Here is a 19,314-nt window from a genome sequence, read left to right on the forward strand (position 1 = left end):
CAAATGGGTTGAGTTAAAACAAGCAAATACTATTGACTTGCAACTGTTCAGTCTGGTGTTAGGCAGCGTTTCAGGATGACTGGTCAAAAAGAATAATAAGGATGTAGTAGGTGCCATTTTCTTGCACTTTGTTCTGAATGTTTTTACAAGAGAATTGAAGCATTTTTGGGAAGCATTTTAATATAAAAAAAAGTTATCTCTGTGGCATACTAGATTCAATTTCTCATGCAGTAATAATTGTTTTTTAAAAGATTACTGTCATCAACCTTCTCTGAAAGTACTTCTATTTTATTTTAGTCAATGAAACAATAATGATAAATAAACCCCTTCATTGCATTAAATAGTCTCTTGGAGATCTTGTGCAGGTGGTTTCTTGCAGCTGAAAGATTGTAAAAAACCTAAATTATTTTGTTTAGGTAGACATCTTTCATATCAGAATTTTTTTTATTTCATGGCATGACTTGAAGACTAGGAAGCGTGTCAATATGAGTACTATCTTTCAGCTTTAATTATATTTCTTGTGTATGGAGTGGTTCCAGCTAATAAATATTAATTTTTTTTTCTTTTTTTTCCTTGAAATACACTTCCATGCCAGGGAAGTAAGGCACTAGTACTGTCAGTGCTGGATTTGTTTTGGAACAAAACCTTCCTCAGACATGTTCAGAACTAAAGCCATCTATTCTCACTGCAAATTGTTCATTTAGCAGGGCATAGCATTAATTTATTCATCATAATTATGGTTTAAGAGGTTTTATTTTACAACCCAAGGTTTAAAAACTTTCTACCCGTGGATAATTTTTTTCTTTTTCTTCATTGTATTTTGTATATTTTATGATTTTTCATTCTGAATTATTCTATTGTACTTTATGTGGCTAGGCAAAAAAGGAGGGAATAGAGCACTTGCAGAATAGCAAAACATACTGATGTTGACAAATGAAGAAATAATTGCATGCTGATTAAAATTCCAGATGCAGTAATAAAACTGTCATCCACTCTCCTAGTTTGTAAATAATTAGGTCTTACACTAACTAGAGTTTAGATTCTTTATACTGATGGCATGAAAAATTTTCTTACCGTTTGAGTTCTGTGTTTATGTCATTATCTTATTGTCATGTTAATTTCTTTTCAGTTCTTGTTAGTTTTTATTTCAGTAACAATTGTGTAAATTCCTGGAACTTCCAAGCTTTTTAGATTAAGGTCTGCTGCAATTGCTAAGGATGTACTCAAAATCTGATTTTTGTTTTCTTATGAAGATTACTCATTCTTAAAAATCCTCTTCAGCAGCAGGTTTATGAAAGTGATTTAGGTTGAATTTTACTGTATAGTAATAATAACAGTCCGGAGAGACCTTCAATGGTTTTTTTTTTTACAACTTTTGATTGACAGTTTCAAAGTGATCTAAGAAATTTGGCTTTGAATTCCCACTTTCTTTGAACAAGATATTGCAACTGGTTTCTCTTAGTTTCCCCAAGAAGTTTCACCAAATGATTTAAAACCCCCATCTAGAAAGGTCATTTCAATCAAGGACTGCAAATCCCACGGATTTCCCCATGCAGTTAAGAAAAATTTGAAATGGAGTTTGAAAGATTTTTTATGAAAATTGCAAAGACCAGTATGATAATCTACTCGTTTTTCATGGAAAATTGTATCTTGTTACAAGTATATTGTGTTGCTTGTAGTTCTTAGGAATAGTTTCATAATTTTAATTTTAAAGAAATAGCAAGACTGTCTTAGTTCTGGGTTGACATTGTCACTAGCAATGAGACAGAATATTCTCTCTAGTTGCTTATGTTATTATAGTTGCTAATAGTTCCTTTCTTATTTTCAGGTATTAATTCCTGTGCATCATCCCCCTGTAGCCACCTCTGCTTACTTTCTTCATCTGGACCACTTTTTTTTTCCTGTGCTTGCCCTTCAGGATGGATTCTTTCCCCTGATAACAGGAATTGCATGAGAGGTAGGGCAGTAACAATGAGATGATAAAAAAGATCTGATATTGCCAAATTCATTCCTCTCCCAGGCCAAATATACTTCTGTATATTAAAATGCTGTATTAACATGGTACATGTGCATATTCATTGTAACAATACATTAATATGTATTAATAATGGATTATAATTTTTGTATTAGGTTTAAGAATTGCGGAAGTTATATTAATGCCAATCTGATGAAGCTACACAGGTTTTTATATCTCTATAGCTCAGTACATTTGCTTTATTTTCCATTATAAGAATGAGGAAAAATCAGGTTGTATAGATTTGCATAGGTATAAAACTTGAAACTGAAAGTTAGATTTGGCAAATACTTGTAGCAACCAGAGAGAAGTACGGAGAATAATTTTTGAGAAGTGCAGCGATGCTGTGTTTTGTGGTTTCTCATGTCAAAATTTTTATTGCAAAATGTATATAAATTTATTAACCAGTAAAGAAAATCGAAACCAAACTAACTAACTAAGTCTTTGATCTATTATGAAAGAGAAGATGGGTTGCTGCTAGCCTAGTTCCCTGTTAAGTGGTAGCTTGTGCCTATGGGAAGAAGAGGCTAGAATTTGTTCTCCAAAGACCAAAGCACAAGGAAGAAAGGAATCTCTGTTCAGGGGATTCTTTTCCCCTTGTCCCTGGCAGATGAGAAATGCAGTTACTTATTCACTCTGCAGCTCTCTCATGCATTTTCTCATATCACCTGACGAGTTGTCCTTTATTAATAAGATTTAAGCGTAAGGGTACAAGTTTACCTAAAAGTAAATATACCATAAGGGGTATATCTGTTCCCTTAGGGATAAAACAAGTGAACAGTACTGCAGCTGTATTTAATAGCAATGATCAGCAGTTGCTGCTGTGACACTGTTCCATACTTGTGGGTCCTGCTTAATAGGCATTAGAACCCATCATAGGCAGGTCCTGCAGAATCCTCAGAGCTTTGTCTGGTTGGTTCCCCTTCTCAGAGATTTGAAAAAGCAGGTTAGAGCAGCTACACAAATATCCTTCTTTTGTCTGGCAGTGAGTGATCCTGCCTTACTTCCTTCTGCTCAGAATTTGCATTGTGATTGCACAGTACTGAAACTTAAAATGTTGCAGCAGTTTCAGTAACTGATAACCTCATTCCTAGTGAGGAAACAAACCTCTATGTAAGTGTTTCAAAACATCACTGGTAATACTGAGCCATTCTCAGCATCAGGGAACTTTTGGATATGAGGGAGAAACCATATTAAAATGCCTTTTTCTTGGCCAGAAGCAACTCTGAATTACTATTTGTTTTCACAGTTGAACACCCTTTCCTTATTGCTGTAAGAGATAATATAATTTATGGAATTTCTCTGAACCCTGAGGAGAAGACAAATGATGCTATGGTTCCAGTAGCAGGAGTTCAAAATGGTGTTGATGTTGACTTTGATGACTCTGAACAGATGATTTATTGGGCTGAAAATCCAGTAAGTTAGTGTTTGTGTTAAAAATGTGCACTTAATTAAGATTTCTTTTATTCTATTTTTAAAAAGTGATTTGGACTGAAATATGCTAGCATTGCTGGTAATAATTTTGATACATGGAAAGGAATGAAATAGACGGGGTTTTTTTTGTTCTTGTGGTGTGGTTTTTAAAAATTTCTTTTTATATTTGGTTGGTTGTTTTCCTAGAAAAATTAAAGAAGCTTCATCTCTTTTGTAAAGTAGTTTGTTTTTTTTTTTTTTTGTCAGCAGAAACATCTGATTAATGTTTTTTCTGGCTCAGAAACATGAACAAAAAATACTGGAAAGCTCTGACAGACCCACACTCTCAGCCCTGCTGTGTAATAGTCTGCTCTTTCTCCTCTCTTGACTTAGGGGTCAGTTCTGCAAACACCGCCAGTACACTTCTCCATAGGAGCAGTGCATTGGACACAGTGACACTTAACATTAGATTGAACATACGTGCATTTATTCTGAGCGCTTCATTAAGTAACATCATAGAGAGGCATCTTTTTCTTTAAGTAGAAAATGGTGCAAAGTCACAATAATTTTCAGGTAGCACATATAAGGTTTATAGATTTAAAAAGGAATTTAAAATATATTTTTAAAATATAGATTTAAAATATTTTTAGTACTTAATTATAATTGTTTGACTATCTATCTATCTGCTTCTATTGCTGGTCACAAACTAAGAAGTTATTTGTGCTCCATAAGGCTAATTTGTCACAAAAAAAAAAAAGAGGAAAAAACCCCCATAATTTTGTGGATGGGCACTTCAAAAGGAAAAAAAATCTATGGCAATCTGTAATACAAATGTCATAGGAAACACATTGATTCTGCAATGTATCTCTTCTTGTCAAGAAAAGCAGAAATTAGGTCTTGGAGAAGTATGATAGTAGATAAGGAGATTTCTGTAGTTATGTTTTAACAGAAACAAATCACACAAATTTATTAAGTTTTATCCACACAAGATTTTTGCTTTTTCCCCCTAATCTGCTTTCTTTACATTTTGCAACTCCGAAGTAAATGCAATTTTAAAAATAACCAATTTCAAAGTGTGTTCTATGCCACTCATAAAGAAATCACAATGATTTATTCTTTTAATGTTAGAATGTTTAGTTCAATGAAGTATTTAAATAGACCTATTTAAGCAAACCATTGCTCAAGAAACTGCTTAAGTACTTGGGAATCTGTTTCATCTTCCCTTGCAGTCTGAAAAAGTATTCTTGACAGATGTCAGCCAACAGACACAGCTGACACACACAATAGTATAGGAGGTCAAGGGCTGATACATCCATTAACAGCAAGTTAAATCCTGGCAAGTGAAATGGCAGGTGCCTTTGCAGGCAAAGTGTTAGGTGTTAGCTCTGCTTTAGGTGGGTCTTGAAAAAACCTGACAAGTGTGTGCCTCTGGGCTGTGCCCCCCAACTGTGTCCCTGACACCAGGCCTCAGGCTTCTGTTGCTCCCAAACAGAGCTGAGACATGTGTCAATCATAAATCATACTGAAAAAAAAAAAGATACTCTCTAGTTTCTGTGCTCCATTTTTTATTCCTGGTTCTGCTTTATATCTGCTTCTGCCTTCTCCCTCCTTGAACTGTGCTAGTGTTAGGAAAGATTGCAGTATAAAAAAAGTGCTAGTGTTGTTGGAGTAGAAGAATGTTTTCTGCTTTTAACATTTTTTTTAACTTTTGTTATTTCTTTTTTTCCAAGGGTGAAATTCACAGAGTGAGGTCAGACGGAACCAACAGGACAGTTTTTGCTCCAGCAGCTGTTATTGGTGCTCCTGTTGGTCTGGCACTAGACTGGATATCTGCAAACCTGTATTACAGTAACCCAGGGACACAGTCAATTGAGGTAATTATTTAAGAGGAACAATTGGAAAATATCTTAGATTTTTTACTGCTATTTATATAGGTCGAAATATTTATTGAGTGAAAAACTTAGGTTTATTTTAAAGTGCAAACTGTAGAAAAATACTTTACAAACTTGAACAGAAACTTAAATTTGAACATCATCAAAATGATTGAAAGCTGTATATTCTGGACACTTTATTGGTGCATAGATCTATTCTGCAAACTTTATTTGTGTATAAATCTCTCTTTTTGTTTTCTCCCTACAACTCCTTAGGTTTCTAGTGTTTAACACACAACATCTCTGATGACTAGAGTTACTATTGTTACCATCCTTACTTCAAATCAATAATCCCAAAGCAATGTCTCTGGTAGTAAAGGAATGCTGCCATTCAATGCAGTAAGATCCATTCCCAAATGCTTTGATAACATCTTATGTAGCTTTCTGGAGACAAGCAGTCTTGTGTTATGTGAAGGATAAAATTGTCATTCAGAGTAGGGAAATGGAGGGTAAATAATATATAATACAGAAATGACTGTGAATAAAAGCAGTCATTAGTGTTCTTGTTCCAAAATATAAATGCCTACTATTAAATTAAAAGGCAACTAATTTGACCAAATGAAACAGGATGCTTTCTAAATCAGAATTTTATCAACCCATTCAGGCCTTGAAGAAATTATGGAAATGGAGAGATTAACTATTTTTATACCTAGGATCCTTCCTTGTTATTATAGATGGGTTCTGAGCTGCAAGCAGCTCCTTCAAGGAGTGTGTTTTAGGGAAGGGAGATGGTTAGAGTACAGAACAATGTGCTTTTTCTTCATGGTGTTTGAGAAAGTCTTCTGCAGTTTCAACTCATGTTGATTTAGGCTGCATTCCTGTACTTTGAAAATGTACCATAAATTCCATATTGCATGGTCTGATAAATTCAATTTTGCATAGGTCCTGAAGCTGCATGGTGACATAATGTACAGGAAAACACTGATTACCAATGATGGCACCTCTCTGGGAGCTGGCACACCGATTGGTTTGGCAGTTGATCCAGCAAGAGGGTAAATTTCCAAAACTGCTGTAGTATTTGCTCATGAGTGTATTCTCTGTATTTTTCTTGTTCAGGGTTTTCAGATTTCATCCTGGATTTGACATGGTTTTGTTTCGTATTTCTGCATAATTTATTTACTCTTTTTAAACTGTAAAAAATAAGTGCATAGCTTCTTAAATTAATATATAGAAGTTCATCCTCCTTAATTTACAATATGCTTGTATAGTATCATTTTTTAATCAAAAAGAATCTCTGAATATTATGACTGTGGAAAAAAATCCTGAAAACTGCGAATCCAGAATTAAGAGAACTCCAAAGTCTTTCTGTAAAATATCTTGTGATGTCTGACTTTGAACCTAGTAGAAAGACATATTACATGGGAAAAAAAGCACATGTCAAAAAGCATAGCACTAAATATAATTTTGCTGCTTGCTCCCAAAAAGAACAATTTGCCTTTTTTTCTGCTTCATCTAGATTTTTTCTTACTCTGTAGTTTTAATTGAAAATTGAAACCAAACTCACTCTGAAATATTGCAACCATCTTTGAAACAGAATTATTTTTCTCCTCCTTATTTGTCATAGTCATAATACTCTAGTGCATTTACCTGCAGCTGGTATTGTGGGATGATAAATGCAAGATTATGAATTTCTAAAAATTATTTAAGAGGCATTCCTCTCTTTCATGAGAAGCAGGCGTTTCTCTTTGTTGAGAGGGCAAGCATTCTTCTTTTTCTCAAATAAGCTCTTTTTCATTGTGGTTAGATTCAATGTGAGCTCTGTTCAACATGTGCTGAAGTATTTGACTGACAGAGGAATTGGTTTTAAGCATATGCTCAAGTGACTCTGGTCCACTGACTTCCCCTACCAGTTTTGCTAACAAATCTGATAATGTCTGTTGCAGGAAGTTGTACTGGACAGACCAGGGAACTGACAGTGGAGTCCCAGCAAAAATTGCCAGTGCAAACATGGATGGCTCAGGCATACAAACCCTCTTCACTGGCAACCTGGACCATGTAGAGTTCATTACCATTGACATTAAGGAACAAAAGTTGTACTGGGCTGTCACAAGCACAGGAATGGTAGGAGACATTTTAAAAATAATTGCTTCTGTACCTGTCTCTGCATCTGTGGTTCGCATGAGTGATTCAGTTACAAGAGCTTTCTCTTATAAATGGGAGTTGCAAGACCAAGCAAAAAATGGATAGCTGTTATTATTAAATACCATCAAAACTATAAGATCAGAAGTCATACATTGCCTGCCTTTTCTTCCTACCTTATACCTAAAGATTTCATGCACAGAAGAGATTTTAGTATCAGATGTTGCATTTTAGTTATATAACACTGAACTGTTAATATAGAAAATGTAATCTTAATCTTTAAAATGATTTCTTAGATTGAGAGAGGCAATGTGGATGGTACAAATCGTGTGACTCTGGTGGTTCATCTTTCTCATCCCTGGGGAGTTGCTGTGTATGGCACATTTCTGTACTATACTGATCGTGATTATGAAGTAATTGAACGAGTTGACAAGGCCACCGGTGCAAACAAAGTAGTACTGAGAGATAACGTCCCCAGACTGAAGAGTCTACGTGTGTATTACAGAGACAGTGAGTATTTGCTAGAGGGGTGTTTCAGGGTATTCAACTTGCTAAAACTTGAACTTTCCTTAGAGATAGAATGTTTGCTCTTTCAAAGGAAATGCTTTGACTTGGCTTTCAGGAAAAGTGTCAGAAACATTCTGTCTGGTTTTAGTAGAGATACTCCACCATCTATTAAGGCATCTATTGGCTCATGTAGTTTTACTAAAGCAGTGTTGACTAAGAAATTTTGTTTCTTTAGCTTCAAATTTATTTTGTCTGATTGTCGGCCCCATTGATCTTAGATGACAAGAGACCAGTAAACTCATTGCTAACATATCTGTGCTAACATGTATTGTGATTCAGAACTTTATTTTTGTCAGCTGATTGTTAATACTATACAAGTGTATGAATTTGGGTGTACATCCATGGGTGTTTGTGATTATACAGCTGAGATTTTTGTTTTGCCATGTATGTCTTTTGCAGACTCTGCTGGTTCCTCAAATGGCTGCAGTAATAATATTGGAGTTTGCCAGCAGCTTTGCCTGCCAATGCCTAGTGGATTATTCTCTTGTGCCTGTGCTACTGGCTTTCAGCTAAATCCTGATAACAGAACCTGTTCCCCATACAGTTCATTTGTAGTTGTTTCTATGCTCTCTGCAATTAAAGGATTTAGTTTAGAGACATCAGATCACTCTGAAGCCATGGTTCCACTGGCAGGAAGAGGTATGTGAATATTATAATAGGAAAAAATCTTGTCATGTCTAGTATTTTGGCATTTCTTTCTAGCATAGCGCATATTTTAAATAAATTAGTTCATATAAAAAATCATTAATTAATACTTTTCAAAATATTTCAGGACGAAATGCACTTCATGTGGATGTTCACATGCCTTCTGGCTTTATTTACTGGTGTGACTTCAGCAGCACCGTTTCTTCTCAGAACGCAATACGTAAAATTAAACCTGATGGTTCTTATTTTAGAAATGTTGTTACAAATGGAATAGGACGAAATGGGATCCGTGGCATTGCAATTGACTGGGTGGCAGGTAAGCACAGCTGAATTTAGGAGAATGTTATTCTTTACATATGATAAAACTTTTAGGCTAATGTAAGTAGATTGTAATGGAACTGTTTTGAATGGAAGTACCGTGGTTCTGACTTGTCGTTTAATGAACTGATTTTAAAAGAAAAGTGAATATATATATATACACACACATGTATCTATCTATGTACTGTATATATGCTTTGCAAAAGCTCTTCAGTTCATTGATAGGCTTGTTGGGATGAGTTTATGAGTTTTAGGATAATTCATTTGCTGTAAACACTTAATTTAGTTCCTGTACACAGTCTTGTACCATAATATGGATTTCATAGTGTGTTTTAAAAGGCAAATGTACTACTGATACCCATGGCAATCCATGAGGATTTAGAGATGAATTGACTACTGTCAGTTTGGCTGTCGTCTTTCTAATTTATCAGATTATAGGCAAATACCTTATGCTTCCAACTTCTAATATATTTATGATGGCTGTTCCTTTTTTGGTTTGGTATTTTAGCAATTTGTGTTTCTCAGGTATTGATGATAATATTAACTTTCTCTTTTGATTTTCTGATTTGCCTTGGTTTGGTTTTTTGTATACAGGAAATCTTTATTTTACAAATGCATTCCTGACAGAGACTTTTATAGAAGTTTTGCGTTTAAACACAACTTACCGCCGTGTGCTTCTGAAAACTACCATTGACATGCCAAGACACATTGTGGTTGACCCAAAAAACAGATATCTCTTTTGGGCAGATTATGGGCAAAATCCAAAGATCGAGCGTGCATTTCTTGACTGCACCAACAGAACAGTTCTTGTGTCTGAGGGCATTGTCACACCTCGTGGGTTGGCCATAGATCACAGCAATGGCTACGTTTACTGGGTGGATGATTCCTTAGATATGATTGCAAGAATTCAGCCAGATGGTGGTGATGTTGAAATTGTACGTTATGGCAGTCGCTATCCAACTCCATATGGGATCACTATCTTCGGCAATTCCATGATCTGGGTGGATCGAAACCTGAAAAAAGTCTTCCAAGCCAGCAAGCAACCAGGCAATACTGATCAGCCCACAGTAATAAGAGATAACATTAATTGGCTAAGGGATGTTACAATTTATAGCAGTAATTTCCAGTCACGTTCACCCCTTGATGTCAACAACAATCCTTGTTTGGACAACAATGGAGGTTGTTCTCACCTCTGTTTCGCCCTCCCTGACATTCAGACACCAAAATGTGGTTGTGCCTTTGGAACACTAGGCAGTGATGGCAAGAGATGTTCCATTTCAACAGATGATTACCTGATTTTTGCCCTTGAGAATGCCCTCAGAAGTATCCACCTGGATCCTGAAAACCACAGTCCTCCCTTCCGCACAGTCAATGTGTTAAGAACTGCTGTGGCCCTGGATTTTGACAGCATAAACAACCGAATATATTTTACACAAAGTTATCCTTCAGGAACAGGAAGGATCAGTTACATTAGTATTCACTCCGGAATTGGCTCTCCAACTGTAGTTGCATCTGGTAAGTGCACTGAAATATTGTACAAAGTAATCAGATATTTAAAAAAATGACCTGCAGCACCTACCAGTAGCTCAATAGGTATTTTTCTGCTAAAGGTCAAGGTCGACCACTTAGTTAAGATGTCTAATACAATGCTCTTCTTTCTTCCTCATTTTTTCCTTTTCTGAGATTCTTATTTCATCTTGATCCCAATTAAATGTAAATGTAAAACTGGACAGATATTATTCTGTATATAAAATGATACATAATAAATTAAAATTATATGGAATAAATTAATTGAAGAATAGCAACCAGAACTTTAATCTATGTGAGAGAAAGGTCTTTGTGACACTATTAGTATACCCAGGCCTGCCTGATTTCCAAGTATTACTGCTCCAGGTTTTTAAATGGACAGATTTGCACTGGCACCAGAGGCATTTCAAAGAAGTCTTTGGTATAGCCAAATTATAACAGATGAAGAGTGCTGCAGTATCTCAGAAATTGTGCTGAGCTTGTGTGTGTTTGCTTGCATGTGCCTAAGACCTGGGGACTCCAGATGGCATAGCCTTTGACTGGATCAACAACAGAGTTTACTACAGTGACTACCTCAATCAGACCATCAGCTCGATGGCTGTGGATGGATCAAACCGCACAGTGATTGCCCGAGTGCCAAGGCCAAGAGCTGTTGTATTAGATCCCTGCAGAGGGTATGTGTTCCTCTTTGCTTTGACTGCAGGTGAAACTGCAATTTAGACCTTGACAAAGACTGCCAGACACTTCCTATAACCCTAACCCTTTTTCTGTTGTATGCCTTGAATGCCTCAGAGGAATTCTTGTTTCAGTATCAAAACATTTCCTGAGAGGATGGGGGCATTACTGTATGATACTGTGCTTTTAATTTCATTACCAGTTGTGATGTGTTATAATTAAGAAAGATAAGAAAAAGATTAACTGACTTTACTGGATTCACATAGGAGCTGGAAAAAGTTTTCTGAAGTTCACTGCAGTGGACCCCAGTGATCCCTCTAGAAGACTCCCCTGTCAATGTGAGCCGAAATAGAGGAAGACCTTTTCCTGTAGTTTTGCAATGCACACTTCAGTGAAGGACACCAGGGTGAAAATATCACTAAAAGCACAGTTTGTGAGTTTCGTTTTATGAAAAAATAATTATGTTATTGACAGATATATGTACTGGACTGACTGGAGTTCAAATGCAAAGATTGAACGAGCCACACTTGGAGGAAACTTCAGAACACCTATTGTGAGCACAAACTTGGTATGGCCAAATGGACTTACCCTGGACTATGAAGAACAGCAGCTGTACTGGGCTGATGCAAATCTGTATGTATTGGTAACACACTTGTTGGTTTACATTTGGATGATATTTTAATAGCTCTATTATTTCTTTTTCCTAATTTCTTAGCTGATTTTCAGTATTTCAGATGAATTTGGTACTTGACATTATAGAATGTTAGGAGCTACTTAATAGCAATACAGTGTTAAGTTTTAATATAGATGTGAAGCTACTGTGCAGTAAGAAGTAATTTTGTGGATTTTGTTCTCTGCTTTATGCACTTGTACCTGCTCTCAGTTTGTTTGTCTTACATGCAATTCAGGACTTTCATATGAGTCTTCTTCAACAAATACAGTCCCAGTACAGGGATTGAAAAGTATTCATTGCACATGGTTAATGCCTGTTACCTGTAGAATTTGACCTGATATTCTTGCTGTTGCCTACCAGGCAGAGCTCTACCCTTGAATTTATACCACAGAATTTCCTCCATCAGCAGGAAAGTTTTTAAAATTGGTTTCATTTTCTAAACATTCAAATCGACCCATGGTCTCAGAGAAACCATTGCAGCAATCAGACCTTTGCCCTCTGATTCCTTCAGCAGACAATTCCTTTTTCAGACAATTTTGTTGTGTCAGAAGAGTGTTCTCTGTAATGTAATAAATCCCATGGCCTCAGTCTCTATGGAATCTTCTGGGAAGAAGGTGGCTGTTTGGATTTATCTGCATGCAGGAGGGCAAGACACTTGTAATGGGATGTCTATTTTAAGAGGAATTCAGGATGTCAAATGAAACATACACTTTTCTGTTTAAAACTCTAGTTATTGGAGGTGGGGCAGCATAGCAACACCTAAGATATGGGTGAACACCACTGAAATGCTGGATGTCAGTTGCTGGACTAATTAGGACATGGTTTTATACATAAGTTAAAAGACTTCTTTCTTTTAAGATGTAATAATTTCTTTGTTGTAGGCAGAAGATTGAGAGATGCACTCTCACTGGTACAAATCGTGAGGTAATTGTTAGCACTGCTCTGCATCCATTTGCAATGACAGTGTTTGATCAGCACATATATTGGACAGACTGGAACACACGAAGCATTTATAGAGCTAATAAGTATGATGGTTCGGATCAGATTGTAATGATCATGAATCTTCCACAAAGACCAATGGATATTCATGTCTGGGCAAAAAGTAAGCAGCAGCAGTGTATGAACCCTTGCAACCAGTTCAATGGTGGCTGCAGTCACATCTGTGCACCAGGTAAGCTGTTATGCTTGATGACTGTAAGCTATTACTGTTGCCTGTATTTGAATTTAGACCATAACAATTCTAGTCCCATGGGGACAGCTGAAATATTTCTTAATGTTCACAAAATTTTAATATCTCTTTTATTTATTAATATAATCAAAATTATTGCCATTTAAGATCATGGTATTTCGCCAAACACACCTAGGAATTGTGTCTGGGAATCCTCACAAGTAAAAATTATGGGTTTCTCTAATTTAAACCAAAGCATTGTTTTCTTGAATTTAAACTTTCCTTGGATGAGACATAAACTGAGTGCTGCAGGATATGCTTACCTTAAGAGTATATACTCTTATTGTATACTGATCAGATGTTTCCTACAAGACATTTAAAAAATTTATGGTTGCTATTTCCTTATTACGTAAGTATTACAGAGCTGTTTCATGTGTTGTAGATGTTTGCAAGTTTTGATCCTTGACTTTGAAAAAGTCATTCAGTGCCTGTTTTCATTTGTAGCATCTTAAATACCATTAAAGATCCATCTTGCATGAAGACAACTCAAACTTCTCGTTAATTTTGAGAAGAGCAGTTTGTCTATTGCAAGAAATTGTGATTTTGAGGGATAAAGTCTCAGTAGGTATAGCTGTGATATTTGAAAGCATCACATGCATCTTGCTGCCACTAAAAAGGCATTTGGACAGCAAGCAAGTACTAAGATATTCCAAATTTTGATCTCAGTTCCTCTAAGGAACTCTGAAATAACTCTTGTGGGTTTTAATGCATTTGCATATGCTTAACTGAGATAAAAGTTTGGCTAAGTCACCACACTACTGTCTAAGTAAATAGATCATATAGGAATTATGGAAATTTCTTCGCTTTTCCAGTGTTACCACTATGAAAACTCCACTGGAGTCCTATATAAAACATCAATGTTAAATTTGTTTCCTTTTTTTTTGTGTCCTATTTTTATTTTTTAAACTGTCAAACATAAATTTAGGTCCAGCTGGTGCAGAATGTCAGTGCCCCTCTGAAGGTCGCTGGTATTTAGCCAATAACAACAAGCACTGTATCGTGGATAATGGTACCAGGTGTGATACTGGTTTCTTCACATGCCTTAATGGACACTGTATCTCTGAGCGGTGGAAATGTGACAATGACAATGATTGTGGTGATGGCAGTGATGAGTTGGAAAGTGTGTGTGGTAAGCATTTAAAATAACTGCTTAAGAAAGTATGCTCTGTCTTGCCTGTTCTGTAGTCCGTTACTTTGATGTCTTTATGATCACGGATCTTATGGCTGTAGTTTGGAAACAATCCCTAGCTTGCTCACAGATTTGAGAACTGAATGACTGACTAGTGGTTTGCTTTAGAATCCAGAAGCACTGTAGTATTGAATTTTTGTCATGTATAGCCAATTTCTAATTTTTTAATTCAAATATGTATTTTACTTTTCATGCAGTCCGTTTTGCAGCTGTGTTTGCCCTGGCAGGTAAAAATATTGTGATTTTACTTGTTACTTTGTCAGAGAACTTAGATTATATTTTATCCACATTTTTTTTTCTTTTAAATTTTCTGCAGCTTTCCATACTTGTCAGCCAACAGCTTTCACCTGTGGCAATGGGCGATGCGTACCCTATCATTACCGCTGCGATCACTACAATGACTGCGGAGATAACAGTGATGAGCTTGGCTGCTTGTTCCGAACCTGTGACTCCCACACAGAATTCACTTGCAATAACGGAAGGTGTATATCCCTTCAGTATGTCTGCAATGGAGTAAACAACTGCTATGATAATGGCACATCAGATGAGAGGAATTGTCGTAAGTTGAGCCTTAGCACCTAGTGCCCATTTGAGTCTGACTCTCTAGACAAAGGAAGAGGGAAATGTGGTTTTATGTGAAGAAATGTAACAAAATCAGCAAAAAGGACAAAAGTTTTTAAAATTTACATTACAGGTACTGTTTAGTGTTATTTGAAGCAAATAGAATTGCTGAATCATGTTCTGGAACACTCTAAGATATTACATATTAAATGTTGCTTTAAGTAGACTGCCTTGAAGCAAAAAAATGCTCATGCAGTGTGTAGTGTTAATTCTCATGAGTAATCCCATGGTTTGCAAAAAGATTATTTCAGATAACTTGGATTCAGGGTTTATATTTTTGCAGGATTAGCCTGGAATTTGACAATGGCTTTTTACTTTGTGTCGTGCCGTATTTATTATACTATATTTAATAATCAGGAGTGTATATTGTGATTCCATAATGGCACAGTTTAAAATTATATGCCTTATAAAAACTATCAGTTATGTTTGATTTCTTTAAGATGTAAACTGTTCAATACTGACTACTTTTGCAAGTCTTGAAAATAACAGCATAACAGTATTTGAAATAACTCTAAAGCATTTTTATTTTCCCCTCCCTCCTTAAAGCGGAGCGTACGTGCCAGTCTGGTTTTACAAAATGTCAAAGCACAAATATTTGCATTCCTCGAACGTATCTGTGTGATGGTGATAATGACTGTGGAGATATGAGTGATGAGAGTCCTACTCACTGTGGTAAGTCAAGAGCGTTAAGTGTTAAGTTAAGAGAGTTGTTACTTCCCTGGTACTTTTGTTATTAATTCCACTTCTTTTAATATAACTCCAACGTCTCAAAACATCTACTTTGTATTACTGAAGTTATATGTGCTTGGTACTATCAGCTTCTAATTATCTAAATAATGTTATTATGGGATAAAAAAGATGATACATTTTTGCAGAGTTTTAATATTGCATTTGAGAATTGTTTGTTTTGCTTATTTTGGTCTGTATTTTTTTATTGTTTTACAAGGTGTTTGTCACGTCAGTATTAAAGAGAGCTATCTTTTTGCATAACTTGAAGATTAGAATATTTTTCCTTGTAACTGAATGGATTTGTCTCTGGTCTCAAATGATTCATTATTCATTGTAGGCTTCCAGTTAGGATATGGAAGTGCCTAGTTTTTAATCAGCCTTAATAACAAACAAGATTAATTTTTCTAGGACATTTTTATTAGGTGAAAGTTAGGTAGTGCTTTTCCTATATAAAATGTTATGGATCAATTTATAAAACATAATGGATATTTTCAGGTTGTGATTTAGTGTTAATATCGCCTCAGTAGATTATTTTTGCTTTCGCTGTTTTTCCTAAAGGTACGTCTGTTGAAATAACTATGTGGCAGTTTTTCTAAAATATGAGTTCAATTTTTGTAGCCAGAATGTGGCCACTTTTATCTATGGGCACCAGTGTTTCAAGAATATGTGGCTATAGTCAGCCTTGTTCTGCTTGTCAAAGGTGTGCTTTGTTCCTTCTATTATGTCCCTGCTGAATTACATAAATTGAGAAGTGGTGAAGGGCAAGGAAGAGGGAGAGAGAGAATGAAAGAAACACCAAGATGTTAATGAGCAATAGTTAACTGTCTTTGATTTCTATCATTAAAGGCACAGGGAAAAGCAAGTTAAGAGGCCAGACTGTGTCCTTTTGGTGTTTTAAAAGCACCAGAGGGTACAGGAAAATATTGGTAACTACTGAAGAAGTCATCAAAACCCCGTATACAAGCCAGGATCAAGGGCCTTGGCTGAAGTGCAGAGTAATTACAGCATGCTGAGCTGGAACTACTCAGTGTTATGGTTTGTTCTTCACTGTCATTAAGAAAAGATTACCACTAGCAAGTGAAGAAGAACTGGTAGGAGGAAAATTCTCTACCATGAGATACTACTTCCTTAGTGCACATTTTGATTTCCTGCACAGCACTGAGTCAGTTATGCCTGATTTTAGCACTGGAGAAATGAGTACACTGGAATGTGGTCATTTTCCTGTGCATGTATCTCAAGTATAAATGTAGAACATATGTACAGTTGCTGCATGCAATTGTATTTCCGGGGCAAATTCTGTGAAATACTCACCAGCTGATACATATGCTCACGGAGAAAAACCCAATTTTTTGCATAAAAATATCAAGCTAGTTTGTACAAGGAACTCTTTCCAGACAGGCTGAGAAAAGACATCCTTCCTAGCATATTTTTTTCTCTTTCTTTCTTGGGGACCGTATTTTTTTTTTTATATTTTTATTTTTTTTATTTTTTTTTTTTTTTTGCATAACATGGACTCAAAAGCAGCTTAAAACAATTTGGAGTGTTAGCAGAATGAAATAAGTCATGCAGGTCTTTTCTTCCAGTCTCTCTGACTTGCACAAATAGTGAGTTTCGTTGTACATCCGGACGTTGTATTCCTGCTCATTGGTACTGTGATCAAGGAATAGACTGTGCTGATGGCTCTGATGAACCTGCCTCTTGTGGTAAGTCTGCACTCAGAAGATACATCATGATGGGTTATGGAAAATCGGTAGTTTGTCTTGTAGGCAGAAGCTTTAATCCAGACCAGGTGGAAAATAAGTATCTTGTGGGTTTTATGCATTGTCTCTAATCTGAGTCACTGAGTAATTTGAGCTGTGTATGGAGTATGAAGTTTTTAGTTTCAACAACTGATTGCTTTTAATGTGATTACTCTTAATGTATACCCTCCTATCTCTATAAGATTATGATGGTAGTCTTATAGAGAATCAAATGGCAAAAAATTGCAAGTATTTGGTATTATTTTGCATGTAAAAGTAGATGCTATGCTGTACAGAAAGTGTGCATGCATTATTACATTTGGGGGAAAAGGGAATGTGGCATGCAGAGGGGACAGTGTTAACACAGTATGGGTATAATATTACAGTAAACAAATCCTGTATGTACAATAGAAACTGGTGGGAATAAGCAGAGGAGTAGGGTAGGAAGTGAAAAAAAGGACAGTGATCTCCAGGGAAGAAGAGAAGGAGTTAACTGAAGTCACTGGTAATTGATATTACAACATAGTTATTATTCTCACTGTAAAAGTAAGAATAACACAAGGCTAGATTCTTCTAAGGTTTCAGCAGGGCTGGTAACTCACTTTGCACATTATTGGAGTTACACCTTTAGGTTAAGAAAATGTTTTGCATCTTTTACAGTAACTATTTTACTATTAAGCTTCAATTTTACATTTCACTGTCATAAGCTTGCCCTTGAAATACAGTCCTCAGTCCACTTAATGGCAGTTTAAGTTCGTTTAACAAACACAGTGATTGTGTTCATTTTTAAGTGCCCCAAATGCGGACTTGTTCGAGCGACCAGTTCAGATGTGATGATGGCAGATGTATCCCAGCAACGTGGATCTGTGATGGTGATAATGACTGTGGGGATATGAGTGATGAGGATCAAAGACATAATTGTGGTAGGTGGTTAACACAAGTAGATACTACACTTTGTCCTGCAGGTGTATTTTAGAAAATAACCAACCCCCAAACTCTCACCCACTACCAATTTTTCTACCCCATAAATGGGCACATTTAAGCATGAGGTACAATCTTCCTCTACCTTAATTTTCATGATATTAAATAAAAATTGAATATTGTACTGGTAAAAAACCCAACAAAACATTGTTCTAATTTTGCAATTATTCTTCTTGATGCTCCCTGGTGATCATGCATTGCATCTTATGCATATTAATATGTAACCACATATTTGTGGCTTAGTGTCTTTAAAAACTAGTGAACAAAGTAAGCATATCTGTTCAGAGGCTGATCAAAGGAAAGGATGTTCACCTAACCTGGTTCTGCTTCTTGGTTCTTTTGAGAACAGCTGGTTATACTTGTAGTCCCTGCCCTTTTAGTATTACTACCTCTGCTTGCTCTCTGGACACAGAGTACCTTGAACAAAACAGGGAATAGAGGCTGTTCAGCTCCCAGAAAATCTGGCTGAAAAAGCTTATTTGAGAATCCAACAAGATGCAGATTTCTGCATGTGTCAGCATTGCCTAAGGAATGCTTTAGCTCCCAGTCAACCTCCACAGAGAGCAATGTGCAGTTTTATACGTAAGAAAGTACACTGGTGTCTATCTCTGTATGTGCAGCAGAGCATGGCTCTATTGTGGATTATGGGTGGATATGCAGGCTGTTTGTGTGAGTGGTGGGTGGAGGAGGGTGTCACATACACAGAGTGTAACTTGGTTAATGAATGTGCTTTTCCTTCAGCAAACCGCAACTGCACAGCAGCAGAGTTCACTTGTGCCAACAATCGACCCCCACTCAGGAGGTGCATTCCTCGGGCATGGGTCTGTGATGGTGATGCTGACTGCAGTGATGCTCTTGATGAACACCAGAACTGCACACGAAGATCTTGCACAGAAAATGAGTTTACCTGTAGTAATGGCTTGTGCATCCGTAACGTATACAGGTTTGTAACTACCCACGCAGCTATAGAAATTCTCAAAATTGC

At 36.3% G+C, this 19,314-nt stretch overlaps 1 protein-coding gene across 2 annotated transcripts in view; it reads left to right on the forward strand.

The window, feature by feature from the left end:
• Positions 1 to 19,314, forward strand: part of LRP2 (LDL receptor related protein 2) — a 109,718-nt gene that overhangs the window by 55,276 nt on the left and 35,128 nt on the right. Inside the window, exons 32-50 of one of the 2 annotated variants that reach the window (XM_033065246.1) lie at positions 1,829 to 1,957; positions 3,264 to 3,430; positions 5,158 to 5,301; positions 6,241 to 6,350; positions 7,242 to 7,419; positions 7,734 to 7,947; positions 8,404 to 8,643; positions 8,777 to 8,965; positions 9,562 to 10,482; positions 11,003 to 11,168; positions 11,644 to 11,802; positions 12,724 to 13,013; positions 13,996 to 14,199; positions 14,457 to 14,486; positions 14,576 to 14,818; positions 15,427 to 15,552; positions 17,193 to 17,312; positions 18,140 to 18,271; positions 19,071 to 19,272. In XM_033065246.1, the coding sequence (XP_032921137.1) occupies positions 1,829 to 1,957; positions 3,264 to 3,430; positions 5,158 to 5,301; positions 6,241 to 6,350; positions 7,242 to 7,419; positions 7,734 to 7,947; positions 8,404 to 8,643; positions 8,777 to 8,965; positions 9,562 to 10,482; positions 11,003 to 11,168; positions 11,644 to 11,802; positions 12,724 to 13,013; positions 13,996 to 14,199; positions 14,457 to 14,486; positions 14,576 to 14,818; positions 15,427 to 15,552; positions 17,193 to 17,312; positions 18,140 to 18,271; positions 19,071 to 19,272 (3,964 nt within the window). The remainder of the gene's footprint in view (positions 1 to 1,828; positions 1,958 to 3,263; positions 3,431 to 5,157; positions 5,302 to 6,240; positions 6,351 to 7,241; positions 7,420 to 7,733; positions 7,948 to 8,403; positions 8,644 to 8,776; positions 8,966 to 9,561; positions 10,483 to 11,002; positions 11,169 to 11,643; positions 11,803 to 12,723; positions 13,014 to 13,995; positions 14,200 to 14,456; positions 14,487 to 14,575; positions 14,819 to 15,426; positions 15,553 to 17,192; positions 17,313 to 18,139; positions 18,272 to 19,070; positions 19,273 to 19,314) is intronic. The other variant, XM_033065247.1, reaches the window with a different exon arrangement.

The sequence above is a fragment of the Catharus ustulatus genome, chromosome 7 (genome assembly GCF_009819885.2).
Source record: "Catharus ustulatus isolate bCatUst1 chromosome 7, bCatUst1.pri.v2, whole genome shotgun sequence".
NCBI lineage: Eukaryota > Metazoa > Chordata > Aves > Passeriformes > Turdidae > Catharus > Catharus ustulatus.